The 20,423-nt window shown below is 45.8% G+C and overlaps 1 protein-coding gene across 1 annotated transcript in view; it reads right to left on the reverse strand.

Moving 5' to 3' along the window:
- Positions 1 to 20,423, reverse strand: part of LOC105920293 (inactive dipeptidyl peptidase 10) — a 63,607-nt gene that overhangs the window by 26,059 nt on the left and 17,125 nt on the right. The window contains exons 2-5 of the mRNA XM_036132721.1: positions 4,452 to 4,563; positions 3,108 to 3,203; positions 713 to 807; positions 453 to 527 (exon numbers count right to left, since the gene is read on the reverse strand). Of these exons, the coding sequence (XP_035988614.1) occupies positions 453 to 527; positions 713 to 807; positions 3,108 to 3,203; positions 4,452 to 4,563 (378 nt within the window). The remainder of the gene's footprint in view (positions 1 to 452; positions 528 to 712; positions 808 to 3,107; positions 3,204 to 4,451; positions 4,564 to 20,423) is intronic.

A 20,423-nucleotide genomic window follows, 5' to 3' on the forward strand; every position in this document is an offset into this window, starting at 1 on the left:
AGAAGCGTTGGCCTTCACAGAGAGCAGAGAAAGTCCTCTGGCAGGAATCAGTAGAACCGTTCTCCTGCAGAACCTCCTCTGGCTGCAGGTCTTCAGATTCTCAGGAGGATTCAGGTCTGGACTTTGACTAGGCCGTTCTAACCCAATAATCTGCTTTCATCTAAACCATCCCATAATATGTCTGGCTGAATGGTTGTTCTGCTGGAAGAAGAACCTCTTGGATGGATGAACAGATGGATGAACTGCTGGTCTGTCCTGTCGTCTCTGGGTACTGATGGAGGCAGCAGGGATCTAACCTTTGTTCTCCTCAGGCTGAGCTGCAGGTCAGGTAAACTGGTCCAGGTGCTTCCAGTCAGTGAACGTCTGTTCTGACTGGATGGATACCTGCCCCCCCCCCCCCCCCCCCCCCCCCAGCTTCTCCAACTCAGATCAGAGGAAGGTTCTCTACTCACCTGCTGGACATCATATCCCAGGAGAACAAAGTTCTTGTCTGGAGAAACTGCAAACTTGGTTGCCTTAAAGGTTGCCTGAGGAGAGAACATATAAATAATGATATAAATATGACATTTAAGCTTTTAATGTGACTAAAACGACTAAATTCATGAGGTTCCTCTAGAGAACCGTCGTCTGCTGGTGAAGACAACCTGAAGTTTCATCTCCAGTTATTTTAGGTTAATGTGACTACAGCGGTTCCTCCCACAGCTTTACTCACAAAGGTTGTGTTCTTCAGCAGCAGCTCCGTCTGGTTGTCCTCCACGTTGACCTTGAAGACGTCTCCGTCCCCGCTCCGGAACAGGACCTCCTCCGCTAGGAGAAACCAGAGAACTTTACTCCGCATCGGTTCCCTCAGGCTTTCTGAGGCGTGGACCGCTCCAGAACATCCAGAACCAGAACCTGCTGCCCATGGTTCCCCCCGCTGTGGGGTGAGAACCCAGCCTCCACGTTCTCATCATGGAGCTGCTGAACCTCTGGCAGAATCTGGTTCTGGTTCTGGTTCTGGTTCGGTTTACCGCCTCATTGTTAACATCAGGTTTCAGGGTGAAGTTCTTCTACTGTAATTTTCTTTTTGTCGTTTTGTTCTCAGAGGCTGAAGGATTATTTTGCTGCTTTAGAACGTTTTAGAAATCTCTGAGATTTCCTGGAGGTTTACTGAGAGTTTGCTCTGGTGAGGAAGGCCGCCCACAGCATCACCTCCTCCATCACAGGACGGCGGGTTCTCTGTTTGTTCCTGGAAAACAGCTAGAGTCCGATCTGAGGAACTCTCAGCGCCGGTCTGAGGTCCAAACAGAGTCCATGTCTGTGGAACAGGAACGTTTACGGAGTCTGATGGTTGATATGGAGACAGTCCTGCAGCTCTGAGCTTTGGACATGGTTCCCCTCCCTGGATGTCCTCCTCACTGCGTTCATTGGAAGATAAAGGCGGGTTCTGCTCGGGTTCTGGTCCATTTCTGGTCCGGTCATGTTGGTAGAAACTAACTGAAAGAACTCTGGTCAGTTTATAAAGCATAAAAAGCTTTTATTGACATTTATTCTGCAGGAACCGCTGATTCATTTCAACATTTTCAGATTAAATGTTGGATTTTGGTCGTTTTCAGATTCTTTTGCTGCATCAAAAGACGCTAAATCTGCTTTAGAGCTTCTTTCACATGTTTACCAGAGTTCTCCCAACATGTAAATGTGTCTCGCAGACGTCCTTTGCTGCCAAGGTGTTTTTAAACCTTGTCATCCTCTCAGAGGTCAGCAGGGTTTTTCATCAGAATAAATCCATAAAGCATAAAGTCTGCAGGTTCGTCTGGAGACGCTTTAGTTCTGCTGTGGTATCAGGAGCAGACTGGACTGCTCTTCCATCAGCAGCGCTTCAGATTGCAGAGAAGGAAACAATAACAGCAGTCGCTGCAACAACAACGGCGTTCTCATCCCAAATCAAGCTGAAGGTCCACCGAGGCCCGGACGCCATTAATGCATCTGACGGATCAGAACCACTTCAGGCTCAACGTCTCATGTAAATGTCACTGAAGACGGCGAGAGGCCTCAGTCTGAGGCAGGAGGCCGGCGCACACGCTCACAGCACTTCAGCGTATAATGACAGGGAAATAAACATGAAAGACAGATGGGCCGCCGGTGCTCAAGAGGCAAGAAAATCCTCCAAAGAGCCGCTGTCATGTAAAAACTAAGCTGCACTGCCTCTGCTTTACATTCATCTCCGTCTTTATGCAGCTGAAAAACTGCAGAACAGAAAGAAAACGAGGCAAAGATCCCCAGAAACGGCCGACGCTCCTCAGATTAAACGCTCAGAGGACAGAAAGGTGCAGCTAAAATATACATTTCATTTCAGTCTGGTAAAAAGCTTCAATACTTTGTCCTGAAAGTGGAACTAAGCTTTGTTAGATCCATCACACAAGAGAGAAATACTTCAATACTTCAATCCATTATTTCTCCTTGTTTTCACACCTCTGTTCTATTATTCTGAATATATGTATTTAATTAGATATACTTCTATTTTTCTGAATTTGTTTTTTTTAGTATACATATTTTCCGAGCATCTATATTTAATTTATCTTTGTTGCTGCACAGACGAAACGTTTCCAGACCAAATAAAGGAATGTTCTGCTAAAATCAAACTAACTAAATAATTTCAGTCAGAATCTAATGATTTACACTGATTTTGTTTAAAACTTTATTTATTCAGTTTGAGAAACGATTTCCTTGGTTGAACCAGAATAACAGCTAATTAAATTAGTTGGTTTGTGGTTTATTGGACTTCAGATTTCTTACTCTGTTTTTCAGAACTGAACTGATCAGTCTGATGAAACGTGAGATTTCATTAAACCTTTAAAAAAGGAGCATCTGGCTGCTTCTAATAGCTTTCTCTCTGCTCTTGTTAATGAGCCACCTGGCAGGGTCCAATCTAAATGGTGCATATTGAGCATATCTGTGCATCCCATAAATACAATGATCTGTGAAGATCTGCTACCGACTGGATGCAGAAACATGCTGCAGCTGACTCTAAAGTGGAAAACTTGATTTAAACACAAAGACGTCCAGATGGCTCTGAGTGGAGGGAGCTGCAGGATGAAGACTCAGATCTGGTTCTGGGACAAACTCACCGCTGATCCACTTTGCTTCCGGGTCATGGATCTGAAAGTTCCTCTGGAAGAGATCATCCAGAGTCAGCGGTGAGCCAGACGTGTTCCCTGGACCACCTGAGAGGAAGAAGATACGGTGAGTTCAGAAACCAGGAGAACTGTCTGGTCTGGTGAGGTTTATTCATGAAGCACTTCAGTAACAAGACCATTCAAAGTGCTGAACATGATCAGAGAACATTACAGAGGGAAATATTACATTAACAAAGCAATAAGCTGAGTAAATCCATACAGAAAGCATAAAATCACACCATTTCACTGTTTCTAATCATAATAGGAATGAGTATAAAGTCATTTTCTCCAACCTTTCATGATTCATAGTTTGCAGGACATGCAGGAATAAAAAACAAAATAAAACATTTACTGTAAAGTCCTAAAATCTGATGCAAGGCTCTTTCTGTAACAACTCAACCATACGATCGTACCAGGAGAGGAAATGTGTGTAAAGCTCTGATCAGAAGGAACGTTCTGGAAACTCATCATTCAGCATCGATGGGGCCTCTAACGGATGGACCGCTGTTACCCAAACGCTTCAGAATCTGCTGACTTCTGTTGCTCCTCCACCAAAACGTCCACAAACCCAAACGGGTCGGTTCATATCTCGTCCCTCTGTGGTGTCATCAGCCCAAACACAGACGCAGCAGAAGTTGTTCCTTCTCTGTTTTTATCCTCAATGTGTCTTTGATGAAGGAGAAAAAGGAGGAAACCTGCAGCATGAAGGCTGCAGCTAACCAGTGGTGTAGTCTATGTGATACGCCGTATACCCGCGTATCACATAGACTACACCACTGCAGCTAACCTCTGCAGGACGTCAGGGTGGAGCAGAACCTGCAGCATGAAGCCTCCTTCTGGGACAGAGTCCAGCTTCTGCAGACGATAATCTGTCTTTGAGCAAACCTGCTGCACCGTCATCATGTTTCCACATAGAAATCTGACTTTACAACAACCTCAACATCTGACTTCAGAACCTCATCTCAGCTTCAGATGTTCTTCAATCTCCAGAGTTTGTGAGGATTTAATGAGGAGCGGGACTGAAACGCAGACTGGAGCTCAGGAGCTGCATGATGAAATGGATTTAATGAGAAAAAGACTTTCAGATGAAGGCAAGGAGCAAACATGAAGACATCCCAGAGGATCTGACACATGCAGAGAGGGACCAGGTGGCTTAGAGGAGGAGGGAAGCATGGAGAGCAGCTGAAGGCCATCAGATGATGAAGAAGCTGGAGGGAGCTGAGGAATGCAAGCCGAGGCAGACATGAAGAACATCTAAGAACATCTAACCAGTTACCAGGATTGCTGTTGGCTCACCTTTAGAAAGCAGAACAATGGAGAGTCCAATGAAAGAGAGAATGATCGCGATGACCAGCAGCGAGATGCCGATCCCCTTCCAGTTCCTGTCGGGCCCAATGGGTCCGATGTCCTGTAAACAGGAGGAAGGACACGTGAGCTACCAGGAATACTCTGATTAAAACAATTAACTCCACAGATATCTGAAAACATCAAAGGCCTTTTAATTCTGTTCGTATTAACGGTTGCAGATCTGCAGAGCTTCAGCTCATCTCCAACCAGAGGCTTCTGCACCAACAATCACAGCTGGAGGGTAAATGTGTCCCTTCATGCTTAAAAAGGGACAAACTCTGGATTAATGATGAATTCAGTTCCTGTTACTGCTGTGCTTATTTCAAGCTGCTGTGTTCATACAGCAGAAACACGAGAGGCTGATCGTGGTTCTGTGGACACGTTCTGCACTTTGCGTGTCTCCTGGGTTTCTGGGTCTCTTCTAGTGGAAAGTTGCAGAGTTTCTGTTAACAGCAGAATCGTTTGGTTCAGAACCGGCTCGGTTTCTGGGTCCGGTCCAGTTTCTGGGTCCAGGTCTCTGAATGTTCTGAATGAATCTGCCTCACCAGGAGAGCCTCAAGCAGCTGAAAGCTCATCCGTGTATTTATAAATCTACTTTATGGGCTTTTTAATTGCTCTAAGGCAAATATCCTGACGCCACGTTTACATGCTCTGCTTTTCTGCTTCAGAGCTTCAGCTTCCAAGTCGCAGCGCTATTAAAATGTTGGATCGGTCACAAGAGGAAAACATTTCTAAAAACGATGTCCTGCAGCCTCATTTAGCTCATGATCCCTTTTGTTAGCAGCCAGCAGCTGGATTATTCCCCCACAGAGCGCCCAATATTTTAGTCCTGCAGTAACATCATTTTGGGAACTCCAGCCTCATTCTGAGCCCATTAAGTTTCTCTGGGTTTTATGGCTGCAGTTTGCTGAAAGTATGCAGCAATTTTCAACAAAACAATTAAATAGACCCACAGAGGAAAACACTGTGCTTGTTTATCTTGTTTTTATCCACATAAAGCCATTACGAGTGATTTAAAGGGAACAAGTGTGTGAATAATCAAACACGGCTTCCTTTTTAATCATAAAGTCGTGCAATTAGCCGTGCAGGTATTTCATAATTAGGCATTTCTGGTTCTCATAATGCTGGGAAACTCATAACTTATTTAACCTAACATTTAATTTGATGTATTTTATTTATTGCTTCAAATCCTTTTGATAGTATATGATCCCTAAACTCTTTCATGCTTTGCTTCCTATATATCAGCTGATCTAAGCCAACATTCAAACTTTGCTAAACGTGCCCAGCCAGTTTTATTCAGGAGCCAATTAGGCATTTTCTACAGGCACAATCAGCCAAATGCTGTTTCCTGCACATGTCTGACATGCAGAGTCTTTGTTGTCGTTATGAAACCATGATCACATTTCTGCTGAGACACCAGAGTTCACAGAGACACTAATCAAAGAAATGATGTCCAGGCTGAATTCACCAAACACTTCCTGGGAAACTAAACGAGTGCAAATAGACATTAGGATGTTAGAGAAAATCTAAATGATCCTCAGTCGGATCAGAACCTGTAGAACCAGCAGCGTGTTGTAAACATGTAGCCATGAACTGGGCTGCTGGTTCACTGGCTGCCAGCAGGGGGCGCTAGCCTCACAGCTCTGGGAAAGAAGCTGTTTTTAAGGCCATTACTTTTGATTTAATGTTCCTGAATCACTTCCCTGGTGGAAGTGGGACAAGCAGAACTTTGTTCTGGTGGAAGTGGGATCTGTAGCAACATGTCCGTCCTTTTCTGGACTCTTAAACCGTGACAGCATAAACCGTGTCTAGACCTGGTAGACGGTATCCCATAATCCCCTGGGCCGACCTCACCACCGTGCTAGGTCCTTCCTCTCCTGTGCAGCTCCCAGACCTCCCTGTCACACTAAAATGCTTTCTATGGTAGCTCTGTAGAAGTTTTTAGCAGCTTAGAGGGATGTTCACACCTTTTCAGTTTCCTGAAGAAGAAGAAGAGCCGTTGTTGGGCCTTCTTTACCAGGTGGGAGAAGAAGATGTGAAACTTGATGCTGTCCACACCTCCACCACCTCCCCCTGTATGCAGAGAGGTGGTGTTCAGTCCTCCTGGACCTCCTGGAGTCCATCATTACCTCCTTGGTCTGACTGGTGTTCAGGATAAGGTTGTTCCTGGAGCTCCACTGGGTCAGACTGCTGACCTCCTCCCTGTAGTGGGACCCATCATTGGTGGAGATGAGACCCACTACAGTGGTGTCGTCCACAATCTTCTCCACTGGGTCAGACTGCTGACCTCCTCCCTGCAGTGGGATTCATCATTGGTGGAGATGAGACCCAGCAGTGGTGTCGTCCACAAACTTCTCCACTGGGTCAGACTGCTGACCTACCTTGTGTGAGTCATTGCAGCCGCCTTATTAATGTACCAAGGGTGGATAATGTGAAACATTTTAAGAAGGGCAAAAAGTTATTATTACAGGGAACCAATAATAATTGGTTATTGATGCCAATGCTAACCTTAGCCTGCTTAAGTGGTGAGAGCTGCAGAGCTATGCAGTTAAATTGTTGGATTGATCAAAACAATGAAATCATGTCTAAAGAGGGCACCATGGTTACAGTGTTCTGTACTAACTATGTACATTTCTGGACTAAGAGACGAATTTCTACGCCATTTTTATCAAGTCAAAAATGATGAATTCACTAAAAGTAGCCTAGCATGTTAGCATTAACATGTTAGCTCAGCTCATCCCAGTTTACTGCAATCCTTCTGGACCAGTGTAGTCTGCAACCTCTGTACTTTATTTTTACTTTAGCAAATTGTGAATTTCTAAGGAATTTTTAATGAGGCAAGTAAGCTATAGCTATAAATGCTAATCCCAATATTAGCACAAAAACGTTAGCATTAGCATATCTGGTCAGACCATTGCTTTCTGTTAAACTTTTTTGCACTTGTACGCTACTGTTAGTGAGCCATGAGAGAATATTGTGGATAATGTAGTTGATAGATCGGGGTGTGAAGGTACAGCAGGGGGCGCAACAACAGCCTTGCCTCTTTGGTCCAGAAACGCCAGGCCTTCTGAATGTGGCAACAGCGCCCCCTGCTGTTTGGTCTGTACCTCCAGTCAGTAGTATGATGAATACTATTAATAAACTCCTAAGAAAGGACAAAACCTAACGTAACTGTTTAAGTTTGTCTTTAATATCAATACTAATGGCTCAATATTATTTTTGCTATATGAGGTTCACAGCTGGTTAAAAGTTTGTATTATATTGTTGTTAGTATTGGATAGTTAAAAAGGGTGGCAATGTTAAAACGCTGTAGTTATTAGAAAATATTGTTATATGTTATAAATTAACATATATATGTGTGTAATAATTACACACATGCAGTAGTGTGTGTAATACCACATACAGTATTATTATAATTATTATTGTTATTGTTGTTATTAATATTATTATTAGTAGTAGTATTATTATGATTGTTATAATGATAATAATAATAATTATTATTATATTGTTATAATAATAACTACTACTACTACTACTACTACTACTACTACTAATAATAATAATAATATAATAATAATATAATAATAATAATATAATAATAATAATAATAATAATAATAATAATAATAATAATAATAATTAGTAGTAGTAATATTATGATTGTTATTATAATAACAATCATAATAATTGTTATTATTATGATTGTTATAATGATTATTATGATTGTTGTGATTATTATTATTATTATTATTATTATTATTATTAATATTATTATTATTATTATTGTTATTTTTTTATCATTATTATCTTCATCGTTTCTGGTCAAACGCTGCTAATCCAGCTCCTCCTGGCATCCAAACATGTGCCTCCCACAGGACAGTGTGGAGAAAGCTGCAGCTAGATGCCAGAACAATGTGTTGTGTTGACAGCGCCGTGCTGGAGGGCTCCCTGGATGCAAAGCAGCACCATGAATCCAAACAGATACTAAATACTGCATCTTACCTGCCAACCTGTCAGAGCATGCAAAGCTCTTCTTCTCTGGCTTCAAACAGCTGAAGTACACTAACTTTCACTTTTTCCCCTCTGAGACAGCACCAATTGATTTTAGCTTTAAGGGAAATTCACTCTGCATTGTTAAATGGTGACAGACGTGCTTTTGAGGGTAGAAGTTGACTTTCAAAGGGAAAAGGATCTTAGGCAGGAAAGGTTGTCTGGTTTTATTTTAAAAAGTCATCTTAATTAAAGCTTAAAACGTCATTTCAAGTAGTTTTAATCCCAAATCCAAGCCCATTTTCTTACCGTCTGGATGAAGGAATAATGAATGCAAAGGAGCCAGCCTGTCATTTAAAACAAGTCAAACCAAATGTCAGCAGGTTAGATTCTGAATAAAGGCTTTTCTTGAATCTACTGTTAAACGTATTAATAGATCATAATTTCCTTTAGACAACAGCTCTAAAACTGAGTGGTTTAGCAGCAGGTGAAACATTTCTGTGATGAAGCTGCAGAAGGAAATAGCCCAATAAATACTCTAAAAGCTGAATATGAGGCATAATGTGGGACCACTTGACATTTCTGTCACATAAAATGCAGGAAGGCGCGCTGCTCCAGCAGTTATTCAGGACGCTGAATATGAGAGAAGCTGGGAGGAAGAGAAGAAAACCTGTTGTGTTCTCAGCAAACAAAGCTCCAGAGATAAAGGTACAGATGGAGGAACCAAGCAGCCGTTACTCATTTTAAGAATGGGGTCATCTGCTCCGACAGGTAAAGAGGAAACTGTGTTACATATTAAAATGTCCTCTGAGGCTGGGCACGAAGCCCCCGGCGTCCAGCCGTGCCGCTGGTTCTCTGCTGCTGATTAAGCCATTGTGCTGTTGATTATGTTCCACTATACTCACAAATCAGCATAACTGCAGCTCAGACGACGTTAGCACTGATTTCTGGTTCTATGGAAGATGTATGGTAGTCCCAGCCGGGTTTTCCCAACCAGGAAACCAACGCCTCCATGCTGGTAGGACACGATGTTTAATTATCCACCGTGGTATGCAATCACTGTTATTGATTATGAGGATTAAGAATTAGAAATCACAATTAATCATTTATAATTCACAACCAAAATCATCTATAACAAATATATATTTAAGGTACACTTAGGGTTTGAGATGACTGGGCTACTAGCACTTCATAATTAATTAATAATTGGAATTAAAAATTCATTAAAATTAACCAAACTCGTCTGGTCCTAGTAAATGTTAATAATTACGATTTATGACTGCAATAGGCGATTAATGTTTACCATAAAATGTCACCCTCCTTTATCTTTAACAGTTTTTAAACCAAATCCCCCTGATCCAATCAAAAGTCACAAACTCCTTAGCTAAGCAGAAACACACATCTGCTAATTAATATTTAAATGTAAAATGATTGACTGAGAACCAGCGAGCAGCTGAGAAACGATAGAGCAGCACTTTAGATAATTAGATAATTAGATTAAACAAACCAAAGGCCACACTGGTTAGCAACCAGCAAGTTATGTGCAATAACCAAAAAGCCTGGATCAAAGCAGAAATGGAGCATTTTTGTAATAATCAGTGTTTGTGTCTGATATCAAATACCCCCCCCCCCCCCCCCCCCCCGGTTGCCAGGGGTCCTGTATTGCTCCTGTATGATTGATTATTAACAACATGCGTCTAATCGATGGTAAACTGGACAAACTCACTGCTAATCAACACTTTTTTACCCTGGCTACTGCACAGCATTTCCTGTCTGCACCCCCGTATCGAGACTTCAAAGTAAAAGCATATGTGGAACGTTACAAACCGCTTTGGGCTCGTTTGCACGGCTGCTGTTTACGTGTAAACAACGTTCTTCACCCTGCAGTGAATCATGGGAAGGATGCAGCCCCTGAATCTGGACAAACCCTTTGCCTTTAGTTTGAAGCATTCTGATTGGCTGACAGGTTTCAGCACTTCACTGCCTCCTATGGCACAAGAGTTTTTATTCAGTCCAGGAAGCAAAGAAGATGAAAACTGCATTAAGTTGACTAGAAAAAAGACGAGGATGCCCGTTGTCTCCTCAGAAAATCACACAGGAAATAAAACCACCTGAACTCTGGAGCATCTTCATCCGTAAGACTGAACCAAACACAGAAGTGGACAGAATAAACCCCATTAAGCTCATTTACTTCAACATAAACAGCTGCTTCTAAGATAACAAGAAGAAATCATCTGGTTCTCTGCCGACCCAAAACAAAGAAAACAGAGTATGAATCCAGAACCCAAAGGCTGGCCCAGATATTCTCTGTCTGAATAAAATAACAGAGTTTCTCTGTGAACCGGGTTAGAGTTCTGCAGAGCGCAGGAGAAGCCATCTGCCCTGGCAGACGCAGCAGACCGACGTTACCATTTCAGTTCATCTGCAACCAGATGGCAGTTTCTACTGAGCCGGGTTCTGATCCGCTGAGGCCCGACCCGATGATCTCCCTCCTTTTTGCTGCTATTAATGAACAACTGGGCTTCCAGTCTGGTCTGAATCATAAGATTCAGCTTTTTACATGAAATGAAGAAGCTCCTGCCTCCCACTGGCATGAACCACATTCTGTAATAAAGTATTAGGATCATGTCTCCCCTATCATTGTCACTCCTGGATTGTTATGGCATAGAGAGCTCAGAACCACCCCCGCTCCCTCCTCCCCCGCTGACACCTGTTGATGCTTTCTGAACTGTTGGCCGACTGGTAACATCAAGGACAATGGCCTCTGATGGCCTCTGGAGAGCGTTCATGGAAATTTATACACTTTCACCCAAACAGACACACATAGCTGATGCTCACAATAACAGATGAGCTTACACGCCGCTAGTCTCCAATGTTTACCTTTCTGCTTTTATGTGTCTCGTCTTATTTGTGCTTCTTGTGCTGAGGTTTTTTTTTATCTCTAACGGTATCCTGTATTAGGATAAAGTTTTAAATATGTGTTTTCCCCTCCACCCCCTATCGTGGCTCCTGTCTTTCCACAGAGTAATGGCGGCGCCCTGTGGGCACCGTGTAGGCGGTGTCCTCGGCAGCATGGCCTCAGTAAATCCCCAGTCTCCCCTGAAATGTTTGTAATGTTTGTGATGTTATGGTGGTTGTACTGAAACAGTAATTTTCCTCTGGGATTATTAAAGTATTTCTGATTCTGTAAAGGCGACACAGCGTCATTAAAGATCCGGTCTGTTCATGGCGGAGGAACCAGCCGGAGAAAAGTGGGGATACATGAGATTCCACGCGGGTAGCGCTGCGTTAACGCCAGTTGTTAGTGTTCAGAGGGAGAACGCGTTCTTTAACGTTCCTAACGCGGTCTTTAACGTTCCTAATTCAACGTGACGACGTCTCACCACCTGACTGACGCCATGGTTGGGTTTATTTGGTTTTAGAACCAGAACTCAGTTTATTGTCAGCATGTCTGAGAAAATATAGCCGAGTGTCACGGAGCCGTCACTGAAAGGCAGCGGTCACTCTGCCGTCTTAGATCCTCCCCTCCCTGATGCATCATGGTTAAACACCTGTCTGTCTCTATGCAGCACTGTGTGTTACACCTGACTGTCTGAAAAAGGCTTTATAAATAAAGTTTGACTGATTTATGACATTTGGCAGCAGATGTTCTCAGGACGGTGGAAGACCTTCTTTGGCTACATTTCTGCATGTTGTCAGCATGGACATCATACGTGTCAGCGCGGCTGCCATCTTGGATGGGTCTCCCACGTCCCCAGTGCATTTATCTTAACTAAAATAAATCAACTCCCTGAATTTATACCCGATTTTCACTCAGTTTGGTTTGTTACAAACAGCAGAGATGTGGTTATGATACAGGATGCTGTTACACATCAAACAAAAACCATGTTTAACGCTGTATTTTTGTATTAATGTAATATATTTTGTTTTATACTATATAACAGACAGACATGTGTTATCTCATATTATTTAATATATATAAATAAATGCGTGCTATGCATGCTTTAACATTTTAACGGCCTGTAAAAGTGTTCTTTAACATTTCCAGGTCATTTCAGCATCTTAAACCCTGTTTGCAAATAAGGCTGGAGCTAAAGACCCCTGTTCTGCACAGCTTCCTGCATGTGTTGGGACTCTGTAACGTTATTCCGCCTTAGTTTGTGAAATACAGCGATAACAGATTAATAAGCATTAAATTATGGTCCATCTGTTGGCTTTCTGCATTGTTCTCACCAGGTAAAAACTCATCTTCAGAACCAATCTCAGCCCAAAATGCTGATCTGCAACACATGATCTAGTTTTAGTAGTTATTACTGGTTATTTCAACCATAAGCTACAGACAATACGGGTAAAGTTGCTTCCTCTGTGTTTACTCCCGTTGGCTCCAATGCCAGCTTTGATTAGGAGAGACCCATCCAAGATGGCGGCGAGGCAGGCGTCTATACATGTAATGTCTATGGTTGTCAGAGCCGAGTGGCTGCTGCTGTTTTTAGAGCTATGTCTTTGTTCCAGCTGCTCCCTTTAGGAGGCGCTACAGCAGACCAGCTGCCACCTCCTCATCGTCCTCCTCCATCATTCAGGCCCTGCTCTTCTCTACCTCCATCATCTGTCCATCCTAGCTGACCCCACAGTTGTTCTTTTAGCGTCCCATCGTCTGCCTCCTGCTGATCCACAGACAGACAGCGTCTCATTCTGACTTTCTTCATATTCTCTGTGGTGAGCAGCACACCTGCAGCTCGTTTAAGCCGACCTGCAGAAACAAACACCTGCGATCATTTTCTCAGGACAAACAAAGCTGCAGAGACCAAAGATCAGCTCTCAGAACCTGTGAGCCTATTAAGCGTCTCCAGCTCCAGATGGCACCGTGGACAAGCGGCACCATTAAGGAAAGGAAAACTGCGGGCCGGATTTAATGAATTAATCTGACGGGCTATAACAAAGTGAGTTTTCACGCTCAGACAGGTTTTCCAGACTCATTTGCAGAGGTGAGCAGAGCTAAATTGAGGTCAGGAAAGAAGGTAGTGATGGTATCGGCCAATCCATCTCTTTTCAATGAGCTTTTTAATTAAAAGGTACTTTTCTCATCTCGCAAACTTGCTGAAACTGAAAGTTAAAGCAATTTCCACCACGGATATCATTTGATTAATCTGCAGCATTAATTAAGAAAAAATATATGTTCTGAGAATCAAACAGACGTTTGAAGGAGTTTTTAAGCTGGCAGAAGGACGGAAGCTTTGCTTTGAAAGCCACGATTTCAGTCGTCTGAATTTATTACAGCGTCGTTATGTTTGCTGCAGGACATCATGGAGCCTCCTGCTCTGACCGGCTGCTCCCTGGAGGAGGAGGAGGAGGAGGAGGAGGAGGAGGAGACCAGAACCCCAACATGGCTCCTCACTATAAAGCTGAGCAATTAATATCCATCCATCCATCCATCCGTCTGTTCATCCATCCATCCATCTATCCATCCATCCGTCCGTCTGCCCGTCCATCCGTCCATCCATCCATCCATCTATGCGCCCATCCATCCATCCATCCATCCATCCATCTATGCGTCTATCCATCCATCCATCCATCCAACCGTCTGTTCATCCATCCATCCATCCATCCATCCATCTATGCATCTATCCATCCATCCGTCCATCCATCTATGCATCTATCCATCCATCCATCCATCCATCCATCCATCCATCTATCCATCCATCCATCTATGCATCTATCCATCCATCCGTCCATCCATCCATCCATCTATGCATCTATCCATCCATCCATCCATCCATCTATGCGTCTATCCATCCATCCGTCCATCCATCCATCCATCCATCCATCTATGCGTCCGTCCATCCATCCATCCATCTATGCATCTATCCATCCATCCGTCCATCCATCCATCCATCCATTCATCCATCCATCCATCCATCCGTCCGTCCATCCATCCATCCATCCATCCATCTCTCCATCTATCCATCCATCTATGCATCTATCCATCCATCCATCCATTATCCATCCATCCATCCATCCATCCATCCATCCATCCATCCATCCATCTATGCATCCATCCATCCATCCATTATCCATCCATTATCCATCCATCTATCCATCCATCCATCCATCTATGCATCTATCCATCCATCCATCCATCCATCCATCCATCTATGCGTCTATCCATCCATCCGTCCATCCATCCATTCATCTATCCATCCATCTATGCGTCTATCCATCCATCCATCCATCCATCCATCCATCTATGCGTCCATCCATCCGTCCATCCATCCATCCATCCATCTATGCATCTATCCATCCATCCATCCATCCATCCGTCTATCCGTCCGTCCATCCATCCATCCATCCATCCATCCATCCATCTATGCATCTATCCATCCATCCATCTATGCGTCTATCCATCCATCCGTCCATCCATCCATCCATCCATCCATCAATCCATCTATGCATCCATCCATCCGTCCGTCCATCCATCCATCCATCCATCCATCCATCCATCCATCCATCTATGCGTCCATCCATCCATCCATCCATCCATCCATCTATGCATCCATCCATCCATCCATTATCCATCCATTATCCATCCATCTATCCATCCATCCATCCATCTATGCATGTATCCATCCATCCATCCATCCATCCATCCATCCATCCATCTATGCGTCTATCCATCCATCCGTCCATCCATCCATTCATCTATCCATCCATCTATGCGTCTATCCATCCATCCATCCATCCATCCATCTATGCGTCCATCCATCCGTCCATCCATCCATCCATCCATCTATGCATCTATCCATCCATCCATCCATCCATCCATCCGTCTATCCGTCCGTCCATCCATCCATCCATCCATCCATCCATCCATCTATGCATCTATCCATCCATCCATCTATGCGTCTATCCATCCATCCGTCCATCCATCCATCCATCCATCCATCAATCCATCTATGCATCCATCCATCCGTCCGTCCATCCATCCATCCATCCATCCATCCATCCATCCATCCATCTATGCGTCCATCCATCCATCCATCCATCCATCCATCTATGCGTCCATCTATCCGTCCATCCATCCATCCATCCATCCATCCATCCATCCATCCATCCATCCATCTATGCGTCCATCTATCCGTCCATCCATCCATGCGTCCATCTATCCGTCCATCCATCCATCCATCCATCCATCCATCCATCCATCTATGCGTCCATCTATCCGTCCATCCATCCATCCATCCATCCATCCATCTATGCATCCATCCGTCCATCCATCCATCCATCCATCCATCCATCCATCCATCCATCATTTAACATTCAGACATTAATCTTAAACTAGCAGCTGTTTCTTCGATACCACTCAAGCAACAGAAATCATGCTAACGATAACTTCCTGTTTGCTTTCCAACATTTTCTCTGGACCAGAAACAATGACTGTTGGAGATATGCCCCCCCCCCTTCCCCACAATAGATAGTATCCCACAATCCTTTGCGTTTCTGACTCCATCCTCCATTTTTCCGTCACTAATGACGTCAGAGTTAAAGTCTGGAAGCAGCTCAGCAGCTGAAGCTCCTTTCCTCCCTGATGGAGTTCTGCTGACCCAGGAAAGGTCCGGGAGCAGGAAGTAGGAGCTAGGAGGTAGGAGCTAGGAGCTAGGAGATAGGAGGTAGGAGGTAGGAGATAGGAGCTAGGAGATAGGAGCTATAATGAGATGGAGCCTTGGGTTTTTATAGGGGCGACCACATGGCTGAGATGCTGTGGTGGTCTGATAATAACCAGCCGGTTGCTGTTGGGAAATGTCTCATTGTGAATTCAGCAAAGCAGAGCGGGTCTCTCTTCCTCCTCAGGGACGTTAATGACTCTTTAATTCAATTCAATTCAATTCAATTTTATTTATATAGCGCCAAATCATGAAACATGTCATCTCAAGGCACTTTACAAAATCAAGTTCAATCATATTATACAGATTGGGTCAGATTATACAGATTGGTCAAAAATGTCCTATATAAGGAAACCAGTTGATTGCATCAAAGTCCCGACAAGCAGCATTCACTCCTGGGGAAGCGTAGAGCCACAGGGAGAGTCGTCTGCATTGTACATGGCTTTGCTGCAATCCCTCATACTGAGCAAGCATGAAGCGACAGTGGGAAGAAAAACCACCCATTAACGGGAAGGAAAAACCTCCAGCAGAACCGGGCTCAGTATGAACGGTCATCTGCCTCGACCGACTGGGGTTACAGAAGACAGAACAGAGACACAACAAGAGAGACAAAAAAGCACCAGGTGTTGCTTCCAGGCCGCAGGTACCTTCCCCAGGAGGCCAGGTGAGTCTGGATAGATTTATCTCTTAGATGACATCATCGTCTGAAAACTGCTTTTTGGATTTCCTCAGCTTAAATTTATCTGACATGAACTTCAGTTTGATCTGAAACATTTCTGTGAAACCAGAATAAAAGAAATCAGCAAAGCTGGGTTTTCTTTTCCTCGGTGCTGTAAATGCCTTCAGACCCATAAAAACACCAACCAGCAGCATCTCTTAAACTCTCTGGGTTAATGAGTCCCTGCGTGGTTCTGGAACAGCACGTCATAAAGTGAAAGATGCTTTTTTACGACCTTTAATGGGAATAAAAGTCCAATCTGTGCTGACGGTGAGCTGTGAGAGGAGCTGCTGGTGACGGCTCACAGATGGCCGGTTCCCTCGGTCCGCAGGGCGCCCCCCCCCCCCCCCCATGAATATTCAGGCCTCGCCGTCTCTGGCAGCTGGAGGCCTGGGCGGACAGGTAAAGGTGAAGTCGTCCCCCGGCTTGTCGGAGCAGAAATCTGATTAATGCAAACCTCCACAGGTTGGGAACGCCTGGTGAATCCTTCACGGCGTGGGAACGCCTGATGAATCCTCACGGTGTGGGAACGCCTGGAGAATCCTCACGGCGTGGGAACGCCTGATGAATCCTCACGGTGTGGGAACGCCTGATGAATCCTCACGGTGTGGGAACGCCTGATGAATCCTCACGGTGTGGGAACGCCTGGTGAATCGTTCACGGTGTGGGAACGCCTGGTGAATCCTCACGGCGTGGGAACGCCTGATGAATCCTCACGGTGTGGGAACGCCTGGAGAATCCTCACGGTGTGGGAACGCCTGATGAATCCTCACGGTGTGGGAACGCCTGGTGAATCCTTCACGGTGTGGGAACGCCTGATGAATCCTCACGGTGTGGGAACGCCTGGTGAATCCTCACGGTGTGGGAACGCCTGGTGAATCCTCACGGCGTGGGAACGCCTGATGAATCCTCACGGTGTGGGAACGCCTGGTGAATCGTTCACGGTGTGGGAACGCCTGATGAATCCTCACGGCGTGGGAACGCCTGATGAATCCTCACGGTGTGGGAACGCCTGGAGAATCCTCACGGTGTGGGAACGCCTGATGAATCCTCACGGCGTGGGAACGCCTGATGAATCCTCACGGTGTGGGAACGCCTGGAGAATCCTCACGGTGTGGGAACGCCTGGTGGATCCTCACGGCGTGGGAACGCCTCGGCCTCATCCTTCACGGTGTGGGAACGCCTGGTGAATCGTTCACGGTGTGGGAACGCCTGATGAATCCTCACGGTGTGGGAACGCCTGATGAATCCTCACGGCGTGGGAACGCCTGATGAATCCTCACGGTGTGGGAACGCCTGGAGAATCCTCACGGTGTGGGAACGCCTGGTGGATCCTCACGGCGTGGGAACGCCTGATGAATCCTCACGGTGTGGGAACGCCTGGAGAATCCTCACGGTGTGGGAACGCCTGATGAATCCTCACGGCGTGGGAACGCCTGATGAATCCTCACGGTGTGGGAACGCCTGGAGAATCCTCACGGTGTGGGAACGCCTGATGAATCCTCACGGCGTGGGAACGCCTGATGAATCCTCACGGTGTGGGAACGCCTGGAGAATCCTCACGGTGTGGGAACGCCTGGAGAATCCTCACGGTGTGGGAACGCCTGGTGGATCCTCACGGCGTGGGAACGCCTCGGCCTCATCCTTCACGGTGTGGGAACGCCTGGTGAATCGTTCACGGCGTGGGAACGCCTGGTGAATCCAGCCTCTCAGTCCAGAGCCAGACATGGAGGTGACAGGCTCCTCCATTAGCGCCGTGTCGTTGGTCGTGTTCTGAGCCGCCTTGCTGCGTTTGCTGCTGCACATTTTAATCTGCGCTGCTGATTGCTTCCCCGGCCTCGGCTGACTGCCCTGCAGGAACCAATCACAGGCCGGTTCACGTCTCTGCTGCCGGACAGATGACGCTGAGCGGGTCCTGCTGAAGGCCGCGCCCCAGACAAGCCATGCTCACCTTTACCTGTCGGCTCCATTTATCACTCGTCTGCTGCTGATTGGCCTAAAGGCGTCCGCCTCACCTGAATCTCTTACCTGGTCAGAAGACAGGTGTCTGTTTCAGCTCTGAGAGTGGGGTTAGCAGGAGGCAGCAGGCAGTATCTTACCTGCTCAGACACACTGGGCCCAGTTCTACACTGGATTTCTGTCCTAACACACAAACTTCAGAACGAACCGGTCAGTGACATCACAGGAAGCGTTGGTCTGCAGGTAAACCTTCAGCTCTGACCCAACACACGGGTTCGGGTCATGAACAGAACCGGTTTGGCTGTAGTTATTGTAGAAGCGGAGGACTTGCTGCAGGTCTGGTGTCAGAACAAAGCAGAGAGTCTCATCCAGCCTCAGGTTTCCTCCTGCTGGACTTTATTACTGATGAAGCTCAGGTCCAGCCAGCAGCTTTCAGGTCCATGTTCATCTGGACCTCAGCTGTAAACTACTGATCTCCTTTAAAACTCTACAGCTCCATAAAGCTGGTATGGAGGTGTGCATCTTTAACGCATCCTCCGCCTGTGTTTGATGTTTTTTATGCGTTTGCTGCAGCCTGAATCTACTCGGCTGCTTCTTTCTAAGTCAAACCTCCCAGATTAGTATCCAGGCAGCAGAGCAGCAGAGGGAACCTGGAGGAGGCAGACGTGAGGCAGGAGCCTCGCTGCTGCTCGTTAGACACGAGGAGGAGGAGGAGGAGGAGGAGGAGGAGGAGGGACGCCCCCCCCCCCCCCCCCCCACACCAAAGGATGCACACGTACAGCTCTGAGATGAATAATAGATCCGCACATCAAACACATCTCTCTCTCTCTGCTGTATGACGCCCCGGGCTGCACCGACTAGAACCCGACCAGAACCCGACCAGAACCCGACACACGGCTCCACCCTTTCTGCTCCGCGTCCTGCCGGCGCTGACCAAGAAGACGGGAGGTTCTGCTTCATGTAATCCAGAGATGAAGAGCACCTCCTGATGCTGCCAGCATGTCTGAGTGGAGCTGCTGGTTTATTCACTCGTTTATGTTCTGACAGCTTCATGAGGCTGAAATGAAAAATAAAACTTTTCCACCAGAAACGTGTCCAGAGAGTCCGGCTCTGCGTTCTTTACGGTCAGCAGAGGTTCTGGTCTTGTTCTTATGGAGAACATTTCTGCCCCGTCTCTCTTCCTTATTGTTCAATCATGACCTCTGACCTTATCTCCAGCACTGAGGCCTGCAGAGCTTCAGATGATGCTCTGGTTCCTCTGGTTCCTCTGGGACCTCCTGGAGGAGTCGATGAAGACCTCCTGGAGGGATCCTGGTGGGTCGGCCTCTCCTGGGACGGTTCTCCACAGTTCCATGTTCTCTGGATCAGGGTTCTCACTGCGGTTCTCTGGAGTCCCAAAGCCTTAGAAGTGGATCTTCCAGATGTTCCAGACTGATCAGGAAACATCTATCTGACCAGGAAAGCCTCTGATTCGATGCCCTGGTCAGCGGATTTGTTCCGTGGTTAAACCTGCGAACCCAAACCAGACAAACTGCCTCCATACAGTGTTGTGGAAAGCAAAGGTTTTAAGAAGGTGAGGACAGAACCTGAAGCTCTA

This window comes from Fundulus heteroclitus, unplaced genomic scaffold, assembly GCF_011125445.2.
Source record: "Fundulus heteroclitus isolate FHET01 unplaced genomic scaffold, MU-UCD_Fhet_4.1 scaffold_53, whole genome shotgun sequence".
NCBI classification, from domain to species: Eukaryota; Metazoa; Chordata; class Actinopteri; order Cyprinodontiformes; family Fundulidae; genus Fundulus; species Fundulus heteroclitus.